A 15507-nucleotide genomic window follows, 5' to 3' on the forward strand; every position below is an offset into this window, starting at 1 on the left:
GGAGCATTTCGAAGAAGAATCAGATCAAATGAAGTTCAGATGTGGGAGTTACGCAATTTGCAAATCAGGTGATCTTCAGTTCTCGCGAATTTGGGCCATACGGATCGTCCAGCCCACGTCTTGATCCTTACCACCATGGACCAGAACGACCAGAATGAACCTGGACAATAGTCGAAGGGTCTTCAGTCCACCTCAAACTCAGAAACTTTGACTCATTTATTATTTTCTAGTCAAATTTCTCATTTCCTAGATGTGTGATTCTCAAAAACAATTATGTCTTTCTTTGACCACATCTAGTATAAATATGTAAACTCTTCTATGAATAAAATCACTCTATGTTTTTTAGTTTATTTCGTTTTTTCTCTGAGTGAGAGAGAGAGTTTTTTAGCTAGTTCATTGGTGTGAACCGGCTTGTTGATTTGGTGGTCAGCCAATTCATCTTTTGTGTTATTTGGTGGTTAGTTAACACATTCATTCTTTCTTGGGTGGTTAGCCTTAGATCGTGGGTATATCAAGAGCCTTTTCACATTTGTTGATGATCCTTTCAATCTATCTCAGCTCCAGAAGTGTCGTTTGCCTTCTCGGATCATATCCAACACCCAGCTAAAGTGATCCTTCCTGATTCAGGACGTATCAACCTGTTTATCAGTGCTACCATTTTCTGCTTCTGAACTGGACCCTGAGCTTCTAACCATAGATGTTTCATCGAAGACAACATTCCTGCTTAGAACCACTCGGTTTTCTGATGGAGACCAGACCATGTGGGGGGAGTGAGATTTATCAAGTAGCAAGCCGTGTTAACTACTTTAGCCCAAAACCGCTTCTCCAAACCATCACTCGAGATCATGCACATCGCTCTCTCTAGCACTATCTGGTTTATCCATTTTGCAACACCATCCCACTGTGGTGTTCCCATGTCTGTAAGATGCTTGGCAGATGTTGCATCCTTACAAAACTGTTTGAACTCTTCCGAGCAGAGTTCCAAACCAATATCAGAATGAAACAGATCTTGCTTCGACAGATGTTGCATCCCACACTCACCCATATGTCCAAGCCTAATATGCCATTGCTTAGTCATATCTTCCTCTGGGCTCTCTGGCGATGCAACATTTGCTGAACCAGTAACCGTTGTACCCTTCAGAAAATAAATAGTACCGTTCATGAAACCCTTTAGAATCACATCAGAACCTCTGTAGACATTCAAAAATCAATCGCCACCCGAAGATTTGAACCCTATGCTGTCCAGAAGACTCACAGATATCAAATTCTTCGTCATTGATGAACATGCATAACCTTGTTCAATGTGCAGAATCTACCATCATGTGTCATGAGCTTGATTGAGACGATCACATCAATCTTGCAGACAAAGTCGTTTGCCATCTTAATCTTGCTGTCAAGTATCTCTATGTACTCCGAAATCCACTCTCTCCTCGTTGTCATATGGTAGGATGCTCCCATATCAAGAACCCACACATTAGAAGAGTGTGTGTGTGTCCGTGCACAACAAGAGCGATGTCGTCGTCAGACTTGTTTTTATCCTCAGCTACTGCAGCAGACCCAAACTGCTGCTCCTTCATCTTGGGACAGTCTGACTTCCAATGTCCCTTCTCTTTGCAGTAGTTGCAAATATCAAATGCTTTAAGACCTCTTGGAAACGACTTCCTATCTTTTGAAGTCCTTATGTTCCCATGTCCCTTCACACCACTGACAAACAACCCCAATGCTTGATTGTATGTTTCTGAGCTAGATGCCTTATGGTGCAATTCCCGACTATGAAGCGCCGACCTAACTTCTTCGAGTTTCACTGTATCTTTGCCAACAATGAACGATTGCAAGAAGTTCTCCAAGGAGTTTGGCAGAGATACCAACAGGATTATTGCCGCGTCTTCATCCTCCACCTTAACATCGATGCTACGCAGCTCCCATAATATCGAATTTAGCTTGTCAAGATAGTCGCGAAGCTTAATACCTTCTTGCATACGCAAGGTGAAGAGGCGTTGCTTCAGAAGTAGCTTGTTCGTCAGAGATTTTGTCATGTACAAACTCTCCAACTTCTGTTACAAACTAGCTGTCGTTTTCTCATCCGACACTTCGATGATAATCTCGTCTGTTAGACACCACAAAATTGTTGAAAACGCCTTCTCTTCCAGAGCCTCCAAATCGGCTGTTTCAGATTTCTTCTCTGACAATGGTCCCCAGATGCATTGTTGCTTCAACAACGCCTGCATCTTGATCTGCCAAAGACTGAAGCTATTTCTCCCATCAAATTTGTCGATCTTTGCGATTATTCCAGACATCTTCTCACCAGATCACCAGCCCCAAACCTGGCTCTGATACCAGTTTGTTGTAATGGACGTGAGAAGGAACATATGAGGAAACAGATGAATAAAAAAGATGTAACTACGATACAAATATTTAACGTGGTTCACCCCTAGGGTTACGCCCACGGGCAAAGAGAGATCTTATTATTGGAGGCGATATTGAGCTTACAAAGTGCAAGTTTAGGATTACTTCAAATACAAGATATATATAGTAGCATCTCGCATCTAAAACCCTAGACTATACAGACTCGTGGGCATAAGCCCACGATCAGATGTAACATACATAATAACTTGATGCAACGCTATTGATGCAACCGAATCGGGATGGTGTATGTGATATAACATCTATCGCCTAGATGTAACATCCAAATTTAAGGCATATCAATGTCAGGTTTAATTTTTGTTAGCTTTTATATTGAAGTCAAGATATATACCATACATTATAATATAATAAACAATATTTTAATGAAAAATTGCTAAAACGGAATAGAAAAATAAGTACATTGTCCCTTTGCCATAAATCTCTTTTTGGTCAGATTTGGACTTAGATACCCCTGATCAACTTTTAAAAATCATATCAATTATTTTAAGAATCAGAAAAATATTGAAAAATATACAAAATGTATATAAACAAGAGAGAAACATATGAAAAATACTTTGGTTGAATAAATATTTGTGGATCACAATTTCATATTTTGGTCTACCGATGGCAGAAAACATAATCTAGTGTCTACGAAGATGTAGACTGCATATTCGGCTAAGTACATGAATATTTGCAACCAACAGAACGTTAAATCGAGCATTTGTTTTAACTCTAGCATGGTAGAATTAAACGACTACCATTTCTTTTATTTCTGAACTACAGTAGACAAAGTAGAATTAATAGACTACCATTTCTTTTATTTCTGAACTACAGTTGATTTGATTAACTAATTATTTCCAATATATCTACAAAGGCGAAATGACAAAATCTGCCATGTCTCATGACTCTGCGATAATATGATTCCATAATCTACCAAATTCCTTTATTCTATGGACAACGTAATATATGTTCTATGAATTTCGAATTGTATATTTTCCTTAAATATCTCCAAAACCTGTTAAGAAAATATATTCTAAATCTATTTTCCTAAAATTTTTTTGTTTTCCAAGTTAAATTTTTTTAAAAATATCGTGGTCTTCTTCTTGGTGAGACGATTTTTTTTTGTTCATCCAAAAATTTTGAATTGCTTGTTAAAGAAGATGCATATCTATTCTTCTTGTGGGTTGTGGAAGTTTGATCCCCTTAAAGGATGGGGATTTGCGGTTGATAAGAACAAACGAGGTAGAGCACTGTACATGAAATTGACAAGTTCCTTTGAAGACCTAAGGCATATGGCTTTTGAAAATTTTGGAATTGACCAAAACCTTTTCGAGCTTGAGTTAAGCTACTTACCTATGGTGTTAATCAGTTCAATAGACTGTCCCCCAGTTATCATTTAGAGTGATCGGCAAGTCAAAAATTTTCTTACATATGTATGTGGAAATACTTCTACAAGGTTGTGTGTGTCTACTTCACCTATCAGTTGAAACAACGGTAACATTGGGGATGATAATGAGAAATCTAACTCGCCTTTCAGAGAGCAAGGTGAACATACCTCGTTTCCACCTCGAGATGACACTGTTAGTTCATTGAATCAAGCAAGGATGTTGAAGATAATTGTAACTCAAACTGCTATGAAGAATATGATGTTCTCGCCATAAGTGCAAAAGAAGATGATAGTGGAAAAAGTGTTCGGTTTTCTTTGATGGATGTTGTGAAGAGGGGTGAAACATTTCAAAACAAAACCATGTTGAAAGCAGCTTTGGAAATGTCAGCAATGAAGCATGACTTCGATTACAAAGTTGTGAAATCTGACAGAAAACTTTGGTACATCTGATGCATTGACAACCATTGCAAATGGAGTGTTCGGGCTGAGGGGTTATCAGGTTCCCCATATTTCATCATCAAAAAATATGTGGCGGATCATACATGCGCTGCGTCGAGTATGAATAATGGTGGTCGGACAACTTCTGCAATAACAATTGGCGGTCTAATAATGCATAGGTATGATGGTGTGAAAGAATGTCCCAAAACTAATGATGTCATACAAATTATGAGGATGGAACATGGATGCGAGATATTTAAGTCCTTAGCATGGGATGCTCGGGAGTTTGCAATTGGCATGGTTAGAGGTATTCCGGAGAAGAGTTTTAGAAAAAATCAAAAAGTACTTGGACATGCTGAGAGAAGCTAATCCAAGAACGCATATATTTTATGAAACCGATATTGATGGTAGATTCAGATTTCTCTTCGTTTCGTTTGGCCAATCAGTACGATGTTTTCAGACAGCCATGCAACAAGTTATTGTTGTTGATGGAACATTTTTGAAGAGCAAATACAAAGGGATATTACTTGCTACGACAGCTTTAGATGGAAACTCTAACTTGTATCTTGTTGCATTTGCGATTGTGGACTCAGAAAATGATCGTTCATGGGATTGGTTTATGAGACAGCTAAAGGTTGTTGTTGCGGACGAGCATTCTCTAGCTTTTATGTCAGACAGAAATGCCTCACTTTGTAAGGCAATAGAGAATGTGTATCCTCTTTCTCAACCTGGAATTTGCATCCACCATTTGTTGAATAATGTGGTCACACATTACAAAGGAAATGGACTGGCTGGTTGATTGCAAAAGCTTCTAAAGCTTATAGAGTCATTGATTTTCAGAAGCGATACCAAGCTGTGTGCTATATTAGTCCAGCTATTAGAAAATATTTAACAGATGCAGATGTTACAAAGTGAGCTCGCTGTCAGTTTCCAGGATTCAGGTATGACATCAGGACGATAAACCCAGCTGAATCAATAAACTCTGCTTTGCGCACACCAAGATAGTATCCAGTCATTCCTTTGTTGGATAGCATCAGAGAAATGCTGACCCTTTGGTTCTTCGAACGCCGCACACGAAGCAGGAAGCACACAAAACCATTCACTATTGCCATCGAGAAAAAGATAGACAAGCGGATTAATAAGGGTAAACGTTTCTGGTGCAGCCAGTTGACGAGTACCCTTTTTTGGTTCGCGGAGATACAATCGACTGCCTGGTTAATTTGGACAGAAGAACCTGCTCAAGTGGGAAATATGACCTACTGAAAATCCCATGTAGACACGCAATCAAGGCTGGTTTAACAGTTGGTTGAGCCCCATCCTCACTAACGAATGACATGTACACGACTTCCACATGAAGAACAGCTTATCAAGAAACTATCAATCCAATAGGTGTTCCTGAGGATAGTTGGGTTGTTCCAGATGATGTTCGGAATGCTAATGTGGTTCCTCCTGAATCAAGAAGAGGAGCAGGAAGGAGAAGAAAGCGCAGATACAAGACAGTTGAAGACAAACTCCCTTCATCGCAAGGAGATCAAGAAAAAAAGAGGCGAAGATGCAGTAGATGTGGCGAAGAGAATCATAACAGAGCTACATGTGACAGAGCTATTTAGCCAGTTTGTTGTTTTGGATTTTCTTGGTTTTTATTAGCTTGTTATTCATTATGGTGTTGGTTACTTGATTTACTTGTTTTGCTTGGTTTTGGATTTTATTTTTCTTCGTTATGGATATTAGACATCTTGTTATCTCTCTTGTATTTTTACTGCAATTTACTGCAACATTAATCTCTTTCCTACCCAATAAACTCAGACAAGAAGATTGTGAACTGAAGCAATTAACTGAAGCTACTAGCTTTGAAATAACATAAAACAAATGATAAGTATTAGATTGTGAAATGAAGCTGATAATAGTCAGCAACCGAAAGTAAACAAGAAGCCATCAGGTGTATTATAGGCGATCATAATGAAAACAACAATGCAAACTTAAGCTATTTTGAACCCATCAAACTCAGACAACAAGCAACCAATCACTGGAACTTGCTCAGACAGTATGAGAAGTCCATATTCCTACGATTTCTCCCACAACAACCAAAGCCACCGTCGCAATCTTTAGCTTATGTTTCATCTCCTGTGAAACTCTAGCAATCTCCAAGTTCACCTTCTCTTTGAGCTTTTCCGACATCTCAGCTTCAACTCTAACAATCTCAGACTTCACTTTTTCCATAACCCTTTCTTCAAACTTCGTAATCTCTTGAGCAAGTCTCTCATGTTTCGCATCTACTATCCGTATCTCGTCAATCAAAGCTTCATCAATCCATTTAAATAGATGATTCTTAGTTTTTCTCTATCGCAAAAGAAACCAAAAATCAGTCAGTATCGTTTTTACTGCAACACAAAATCGAAACATAGACTTACATCTCTTGCGATTTGGCATTTGTAGAATCGTCGATATCTATTCTCCGCCGTCGATGAACCAAAAGTTGTTATACCCTCGCAAGACCAACATCTTGTAGGCACACCATGATTTGAGATTCGAGGAAAACGAGCAGAAGAAGTCGACGAACTGGTCATTGTGATTTCGTTTCGAGATTCACAGGATTCGCAGACAAAGAAACCTAATCCCCTTTTCTCTCAACTTTATTTTCTTAAGTTTTGACAAATGAAAAGAAAATCACGTGTTTAGGGGTATGTGGATCCGGGTTTAGGGTCAGGTTTTAAGAACTTTCGGGTGGGCCTAGTGTGTATAAACCATAAACGGTTATACTCTATAACCCTTATATTGGCTGCTAAAATACTACACACTAATACACTAAAATCGACATCTGAGAACTATATGAAGACAAAATTTGAAAATACTAATTTCTATAACTATAACTTAATAATCTATAAAATCATCATGTTACTATACTTAATTCTTAATTTTTAAACAAAAAATTCTTATTCATTCTTTATATGATTTAGGGAATTGTATTTGAACCCTATCTATTTTAAAGTTTATGATATGAATCCAAGCTAATTTAGGGTTTAGGGTATGAATCATAGTTAATTTAGGTTTTAGGGTATGAATCATAGCTAATTTAGGGTTTAGGGTATGAATTATAGTTAATTTAGGTTTTAGGGTATGAATCATAGTTAATTTAGGGTTTAGGGTATTTTAGAGTTTAGGGTATACACCCTATGTGATTTATTTCCTAAGAGTAAATCATAAAACAATAAAATAGTAGCAAAGCAATAATTCCATAACAATAAGAGTAATGTAGAATCAAATAACCATGTCTTAAACCCAAAGATGAAACAAACTAGAAATCTAAGAGCATCAAGCAAGAACATCAAAAACTCAACCGAGTTGAACAGGTTTCACCGGAGCACGCTTTGGAGGCTTAAATGTGGACATCCGAGACTGCAAGACCGCATCATTTGCTGCTTCCCAAAGATCATACGCTATCTTGTGTCGGGCTTCTTTGATGTTCTCGTCATTCACCAAAGAGAAATCTAAGCCAAGTAGATGACACTCTATGAACTTCAACAAATAAGCACCACAATCATTACCACTCATGTTTAGGCCGTGCATGGGGACATATGAAACAATATACTGTTTCATATTGAAATCTTTCTTCCTCTCTGGCGACTGGACAGCCTTGAGGATTCGTGGAATGAGGACGGCAAAAGCTTCCACGACCCTGTTGTTCTTCTTACCCCCACAATCGAAGACATCAACTGTCCGGTTCACAAGATTGACGCAAACAGAGATCCAGTGGATTTGGTTAACACAGATAGGGATGTAGAGACGATCGACATCAACGCTCCATACTGAACATGTGCTTCCATGATATGGAAGCTCACCTCTTCCATACTCGAGAAAATTGTCGTCGATTTTGTACCCTCTCTTGTTTCCATCAAACTTGCCATATGATATGGAAGCTCACCTCTTCCATACTCGAGAAAATTGTCGTCGATTTTGTACCCTCTCTTGTTTCCATCAAACTTGCCATAGGCCGTGATGATCTGATTACTGAACATACAGTTCATAAATGTGACTCGGTCTGGCCTCCACCGAGGCAATGCGGTTCTTTCTCGAAACAAATACATCATGGCGTCCATGTCCTGAAAAAGAAAATATAATTTTTTTTAGGAATGAGAACCAACAACAAAATTCAATCTGCAAAATAATCCTGAGCTAAACTCACAAAGTTCTTCAACCAAATATTAGGCCCAATTATCCGCGAAGCTAACTCTGCATCAAAGATTTGTAAAGGAATGGTGTGATGATGTTTATGAGGTAGATTTGAGAAAAATAAGTAAAACAATTCAAATACAACTTACGTGGGATTGAGGTCCATTCAATTAGTTTGGCCCATTTGTCTTCTGGAAGGAAAACCAATTCGTAGTCTTTCGCTTTGCAACGGACTTCTAGATCATAACTATCAGTCAAGAATGGTGTTTTGAAGATCTATGGCCGAAAAGAAGTCGTTGGCGTATTGAAAGGAGAAGGTTCTTCGGACTGCTTGTCTTGAGTTGGATCAAAACCGTCAACTTTTGACTCTTGTGTAAGGTTGCCCATTGTCTTCTGTAAATGCTCTTGGGTCCCTACATTGACATCTAAGGTACTAAATAAGCTGCCAAACACATCAGACAAGTCTGCATCCTGGTTATAAAACACAAAATATGACATTAATAATTTTTAAAGAAATATTTTACAAAGCAAGACATCCATCCATACAATAATATTACACACATGATCCAAAACATCATCCTTACATAAATATTACACACAGCAAAGACAACATCATCCTTACAATAATATTACAAACCGTAAGAACATCAACCACAAACAGGAAAAAGAATAGCAACCGAAGACATGAAAATAGAACAGCAACTGAAGACATGAAAAAGGATCTACTTCTTGTTTACCTTTGTCTGAGACTTGTCTTCGCAGCATTCGCAGGACCACCAGTGTGAGCAGTCGCAGAAGCTCAACTGCGAGAAGGAGCAGAAGCTGCACTGTGAGAAGGAGCAAGACCACAAGTAGAAACTGAAGCAGGAGCTTTGGTAGATGCCGGAGTAGGAGCAGGAGAACGAGCAGAAACCGAAGGAGGTGCTTCAGTAGGAACCGAAGCAGTAGCAGCAGCAGCAGCAGCAGAAGGAGTCCAAAACGGATCATCACCACGAGTCTGAGTATTAGCAGGCGCACCACCCTGAGTCTGAGATGAAAGGATCTTCTCCTCTAATTTGATAAAGCGGTCTTTAATAAACTCGCATACCTCGAGCCCTAAGGCAGTAAAAGAAGAGTTAAACATACTCTGGATATAACACTTCATTTCCTCTTCAAGATCTCTATATTTCTCGGTTGATCTTTGGCAAAGTAACCTCTTCTTCCTTGACTCGGCACCAGTATCCTGAAACATGTTCTTCCTCTTCTTAGCAGGAGACACACGGGTGCTTTCTATTTCATCTTCAATTTCAATATCACTTGTCTCTACAGCCGCTTCTTCATATGAACCATCTTCCTCAGAACTGTACTGAAATGGTTTTACTGTTTCCTTATAAGCCCAAACATGCTTACTCCAATCATACTTATTTCGCTGCATGTCAATGATTAGATCGACTCTTTCATCCTTCATCTCAGAGGGTCGAGCAAACTCAACATGCGTAATCACGTCTTTGAAATTTCCAGATGTAGAAATGCATGGAAACACATCTCCCTACAAAAAATATACAATTAAAAAAAAAGATTAAAGACACAATAATTTAAGAACTATGGACATCAATAACATCAATTAAAAGAAACACAACTTACGGTGGATGCAAAATTAGACTCTATGCTAATAATATCCCCTCATAGGAAATTTTAGCAGATCATTTTCAATTCCTGCACCTCATGGTAGTTACGCCTTCTCTCAGTTTCTGACCCAAAAGAGACCCAATGTCTGGAACAGCCTCCATCAACCAAATCTGAAGTACATACGAGAATCCATTTACGACATAACTGTTTTGCGTCTTCACTTTATCCCTACCTTTGATAATGGAACTCACCAGCATATCAAAAGAGTGAAGACCCAACAGATATTTCCTCATCTTCTCGAAATCCATCACCAGCTTGATGTACTTGTGTGGGATCCACACCTTCTCATCCTTCGCCATAAGAATACCGGCAATCACACACAAATACACCAACCTCAGCCTATCAACACGAGACCAGGTATTACACAACTTCAGATGCACCTTCCTGATTTACTGAACCGAAATATTTTTTGTCTCCTTAGCAACTTACTCCAAAACCCTCCATCTTATTCCCAGTCATCAATCTCCAAGTCAGGCTCGTCTTTGTATTTCAGACCTGTGATCGCATAGAATTCTTGCATTGAAAATCTGAGAGGCCTCCTAGCATAATGGAACCACAACTCATAACGCTTTGCGGTCAGATGCTGCTTACAAACGAAGGTGTGGATCGCTCTTGCCGAAAGCTGAAGCTTGTGTACATAAATGGCCACAACCTGAGCAAATAGCGGATCCTCCAACACTTCTTTGTACTTGTATGGACAGTACTTCTCCACCTTCTGAAGTATGGAAGTTCGACAACTGTTGTTGACCTTCTCAACTTGTGTTTCAGTTCCCTCTTTGAATCAGCATTTAGGCAACTGATCAATCGTCATACCTATGGACAAGGAAAGAAACACAATCACTACAGTAAATATTCATAAAACAAATGCATCATAATACAACTCACAAGATAAAACAACAGTTACAAGAGATTAGTTGCCACAAAAACAATTTAACCAAAACTAAAAAAGTAGGAAACTTTGATAAGATTGAAGCCTAAATTCACAGAAACAAAAATCGCAACCTATGACAGTCAAAATCACTCTTAAAAAGACTCAAGTAAAAGATACAAAGACATGCAAAAATTCATAAACAAACCTGAGGAGAATCGATTGGTTTGCTTGAAACTATGGCTGAGAGAGTAAGAGCGGAGCGATAAGGCACGAGTTCAGTTATCAGTGAGGTACGAGCTTCAGTGGTCTTCGGCGACTTACTTGAGACCGAGTCTCGAAGTGAGACGAGGTCTCTGAGACTTCGATTGAGAAGAAGAAGAACACCGGCGGAGTATTACCGGCCAGAAGGACACCGGCGATGGCGAGATCCCCTTTTGGAGCATTTCAAATCATCTTTTCTCTCTATCGCCAAAGGAGGAGGCAACAATTAGGGTTCGTCGGGCTTTGTCAATTTTCCCTTTTGTATTTCTTTTTTTTAATATTTTTTTTAATAATTAAATTAACAAAAAACCGTTTTTTTCTTTTTTTTTAAATAATTAAATTAACAAAAACGTTTAAAAGATTAGATTAGGAGTTTAATTGGGTTTACAGAAAAAAAAAAAATATGGCATTGGGACAACTTATAATTCATATTATGGCAAAGGGACAATCTATTTTAATATATATATTTGTTGTATATTTTTGGTTTTATTAAAGTGATATTAGTCTATCTTTGAAAGCCTCAAAGTCAATTAACTAATTATGTTTTACTGATCAAAACAAATAAACTAACCCCTTAATAAAATTGTTAATGTCACCATTTACATAGTCTTAAGGATCGTAGCATTGACATATACATAGTCATAAGCGGTGCACGTTGTTTTTTTACTTGTTTCCCCTTTTCTCAAAATAAACAAAGAGTACAAAAATCAAAGAAGATGATAGCTGCTTTAGCAAATTTGATCTTTTCAACTGTAACTTTCTTGTCCAATTCGATTTCTTATGTGATCTTCCACGTCGCAGCATGTTCCTTCTGTCTATTTGTTCAGACCTTCAAGATTCCAGGGGAAGCCATTTATGCCTTGATCAAGCTGGTAAGAGATACATCCGAGTCTTGTTTTCTCAAATTATGCAAACTAGGTGTTAATGTAATCAGTGAAATGTTTACTACATTGTTTGACCTGGCGAAAGGACGAGCCATGAAAATATCAGATTTGATTTTATTGACGATCGGTAATGTGAGTGAGAAAGGAATGCCATGGCTTAATCAATTTCTTGAGGAATGGCCGAAAGTTTTCGACGGATTTGTTGAAATGGTATTAACCGTGGTTAGTGGTTTGTGGAATAATTACAAAGATTCTTTGTATTATGTTTACCGAAAGTTACTTGAGTAGACTATATCTGATGTAAATCTATGCATTCCAACATTTTCTTCAAACTTTCAACCTTCAAGTCATAGTTTCTTTATTTCTATATTTCAGATTGTAAATAAAGGATATGGTTTCTTAGGTCCGTAACAAATTATGATAATAGTTACGGCGGGTTACTAACAGTAAACCATTCTCCTGTAAATCAAAAACTAGTCTAATTTTTTTTTTAAACTAGTCTAAATTTAAGATATGGAGTACTAAAACAATAGGCTTATAGTTTCTGAACAGTCGTGCACTCACGTTTTGGGTAAATTTTCTAGAGTTAGTTTGCTTGCATGAGTAGCCAATTATAAGAGAGACTTTAAGCAGATGTCTGGCTATTTTCACTTAATTTTCGTAGGTCCGTGGCCACTATAATACATACTACATGTGGCGATGCATAAATATTTTCTTGAAGACTCCCAATAGAAAAGGTGTGGAGCGGATTGGAGAACAATATAAAAAATCATACAAAATTGTTACTATTATCCGCGCCACACCCATTACTAATATCGAGTTTAGATATACTGTACTTGAACAACACTCTTTTCTAACCAGTTGTAAAGAGACTTTCCTCGGATGTCTAGTCTTTTCACTTATACAATAAGTACCGGAACAGTGAAATGAAAGAGCGATCAACAAACACTGCTAGAAAATTTCGATATAGCCACGAAGCTGGCAAGGAAAATCGTGGCTAAATCAAAGAAATCACGGTTTAGCTACGGTTTAGACATGATTTAGAAATAGCTACGACAAGAAGAAAATCGACATGGCTAAAATAGCTACGATCTAGCCACATAATAAATGTGGCTAAAATAGGGACAGTTTAGCCACAGAATAATAGTAGCTATACATCTAGCCACGATTTTACCATGTTCATTTATGTGGCTATAGTTTTAGCCATTACGTCGCCACGTCATTTCGGTGACTGTTTTTATAGCCACGATTTGCCACGTTATTTCTGTGGCTATATATTGTTTATATAGCTTGTTCGTAGTAGTTAGAAATTAATATGTGCAGATCTCTCTTTGGAAGTTTTCCATTTTATCCGGAGGTAGAAACTAGGTACTGAGCCGAGATTTCTCCAGGCAAAGATCGAATGTCAGCGTCCTGCTCGGAATCAGAAGTAATGATTTTTTGGATTGTTTATCCCCAACGTCCGGTCTTCCTCTTTTATAGCCTATTACTTTATTTTTGCCTCTAAGTCGGCACAATCTTTGACCGTCCTTTGACTAAGTGGCAGAGTTCAGTTTAATTGACGGGTTTTGTCTGAGTAACCCACCTCCAACAACTCTTGAATTTATGTTTTATAGTAGTTTTTGAGGCATAAAAAGGTTTTGTATTTCACCTATCTCATCTTTTTGTAGTCTTCGATATTGCAAATGTTTTTGTATCTAAGAAAATGTATAATCTGTTTATCGAACAAAAACAAAAAATGTATATTATTACCATATTACTAAAAATAGGAACCAAAACCAAACACAACCTTGGATTTTCAGTTTTAGCATCTTTAATTTAGATTGTTGATTTTTCAAACATGGGTTGGCTAAATTTAGTGTACACCCTAATTCTTTGTGTATATAAACCCCCTTTCAGCTAATTCCCACAAAAAGCAGAAAGAAGAAAGATCAATAAGAGAAATTAGATCAATAGGGGAAAATATCACTTTCTCCGAAGAGAAAATGAAGGCATGTGTGATATTAATGTTGGTGATTTGTGCCGCTGTGATTGTGGAGCAATCAGAGGCTAAAAAAGACAAGATATATTTAAGTCCACACATCTTTGACCCATGCCATGGTCCTAACCCTCCAGCGGGATGTCATCCTCCTCATGATGGACCTCCTGTCCCTGCCAACAAATACACGCGTGGTTGCTTAAAAATTCACCGATGCCGAGGTGGAGGGTAAATTTAACATGATATTCCTTTGCATTGATCCATTTTTCTCTTCTATGATATATACCAAGTATAACTGATATACATATTTGCATAAGTACATGTATATGAGAACTTATATATGTTTATTTATAAATTTATTCTTTTAAATTCAGTTCACAAGTTCATATTTTTTTAATAATAATTTCATTTGTTGCGTTAAAACTGATATGAGTGTGTTATTATTGTTGAGATTTTTTATGAGCATTCGTCCTAACAACCTATCACACACACGAGCTCTCTCTCTCTCTCTCTATCTCACACACACACACACACATATAATATCTGATTCTAGTGAACTGTAATCTTCTTAACAACAAAAAGGTTTAATCAAAACACGTTTTTCTAAATACTGAAATGTGTTATGCCTACAAAAACTAACAAAATACAAATATCCCTAGAGTAAACTGCACTGTAACAAACTTATCCAGGAAAACTAGGTTGTAATTGTAAGCAGATACGATAAGATCCTACATTTACTCTATGCAATATACTCTCCCCTGTTTTAGAAAGTAGTTGTTAATATATGTAACTTAATCTCCAAGTCTCGAGTCTGTATATAAGCGTATGTCTATTCACGTTAATAAGATATGTGAAATATATTCCTAACATGGTATCAAGAGCAAACTGACAACCCTAATTTTTTTTCCTCTACGCCGTCAACCCTTTTTCTTCTCTCTTATTCTTTCTTTTCTCTCCATTCTCTATCAACTCTCACCATGATGGCTCATCACAATGAAATCGTTGATGATACCCAACACTTGTTGAATGTTAACATGATCAACATCACAAAATTCACATCCACAAACTTCATGACATGGAATCTGCAGGTCCATGCTCTCCTTGATGGCTACAACTTGGCAGGATACGTTGACGGCTCCACATAGGCACCTGAAGAAACAATAACCGTCGACAATGTTGTCTCTGCCAATCCAGCCAACACAAAATGGCGCCGTCAGGATCGTCTGATCTACATGGGTCTCATCGGATCTCTGTCTCCATCTATTCAGGCGCTCGTCACCAATACCAAAAGCTCTCATGACGTCTGGAAAGCCCTCAGTGCAACTTACGCAACTCCTTCTCGTGGTCATATTCAACAACTTCGACTACAATTGAAACACTTCACCAAGGGCGACAAAAGCATTGATGAATACATGAGAGGGCTCACAACTCGCTTTGACCAACTAGG

The 15507-nt window shown here is 37.9% G+C and overlaps 3 protein-coding genes across 3 annotated transcripts; 1 reads left to right on the top strand and 2 right to left on the bottom strand.

Moving 5' to 3' along the window:
- Positions 1-6265: 6265 nt before the first annotated feature.
- Positions 6266-6795, bottom strand: LOC106373015 (uncharacterized protein At4g04775-like). Its single transcript, XM_013813254.1, has 2 exons — positions 6640-6795; positions 6266-6568 (listed from the first exon to the last, which is right to left on the bottom strand). The coding sequence occupies exons 1-2, from the start codon at positions 6793-6795 to the stop codon at positions 6266-6268; spliced, it is 459 nt and encodes a 152-aa protein (XP_013668708.1).
- A 2402-nt stretch (positions 6796-9197) lies between these two features.
- LOC106373014 lies at positions 9198-10365 on the bottom strand. Its single transcript, XM_013813253.1, has 3 exons — positions 10258-10365; positions 10114-10176; positions 9198-9926 (listed from the first exon to the last, which is right to left on the bottom strand). The coding sequence occupies exons 1-3, from the start codon at positions 10363-10365 to the stop codon at positions 9198-9200; spliced, it is 900 nt and encodes a 299-aa protein (XP_013668707.1).
- Positions 10366-13979: 3614 nt separating this feature from the next.
- Positions 13980-14542, top strand: LOC106374354 (protein RALF-like 26). The gene has a single exon (XM_022705462.2). It carries the CDS (start codon positions 14068-14070, stop codon positions 14290-14292), a length of 225 nt encoding a protein of 74 aa, XP_022561183.1. The 5' UTR covers positions 13980-14067; the 3' UTR covers positions 14293-14542.
- The last annotated feature ends 965 nt before the right edge of the window (positions 14543-15507 follow it).

This window comes from Brassica napus, chromosome C7, assembly GCF_020379485.1.
Source record: "Brassica napus cultivar Da-Ae chromosome C7, Da-Ae, whole genome shotgun sequence".
NCBI classification, from domain to species: domain Eukaryota; kingdom Viridiplantae; phylum Streptophyta; class Magnoliopsida; order Brassicales; family Brassicaceae; genus Brassica; species Brassica napus.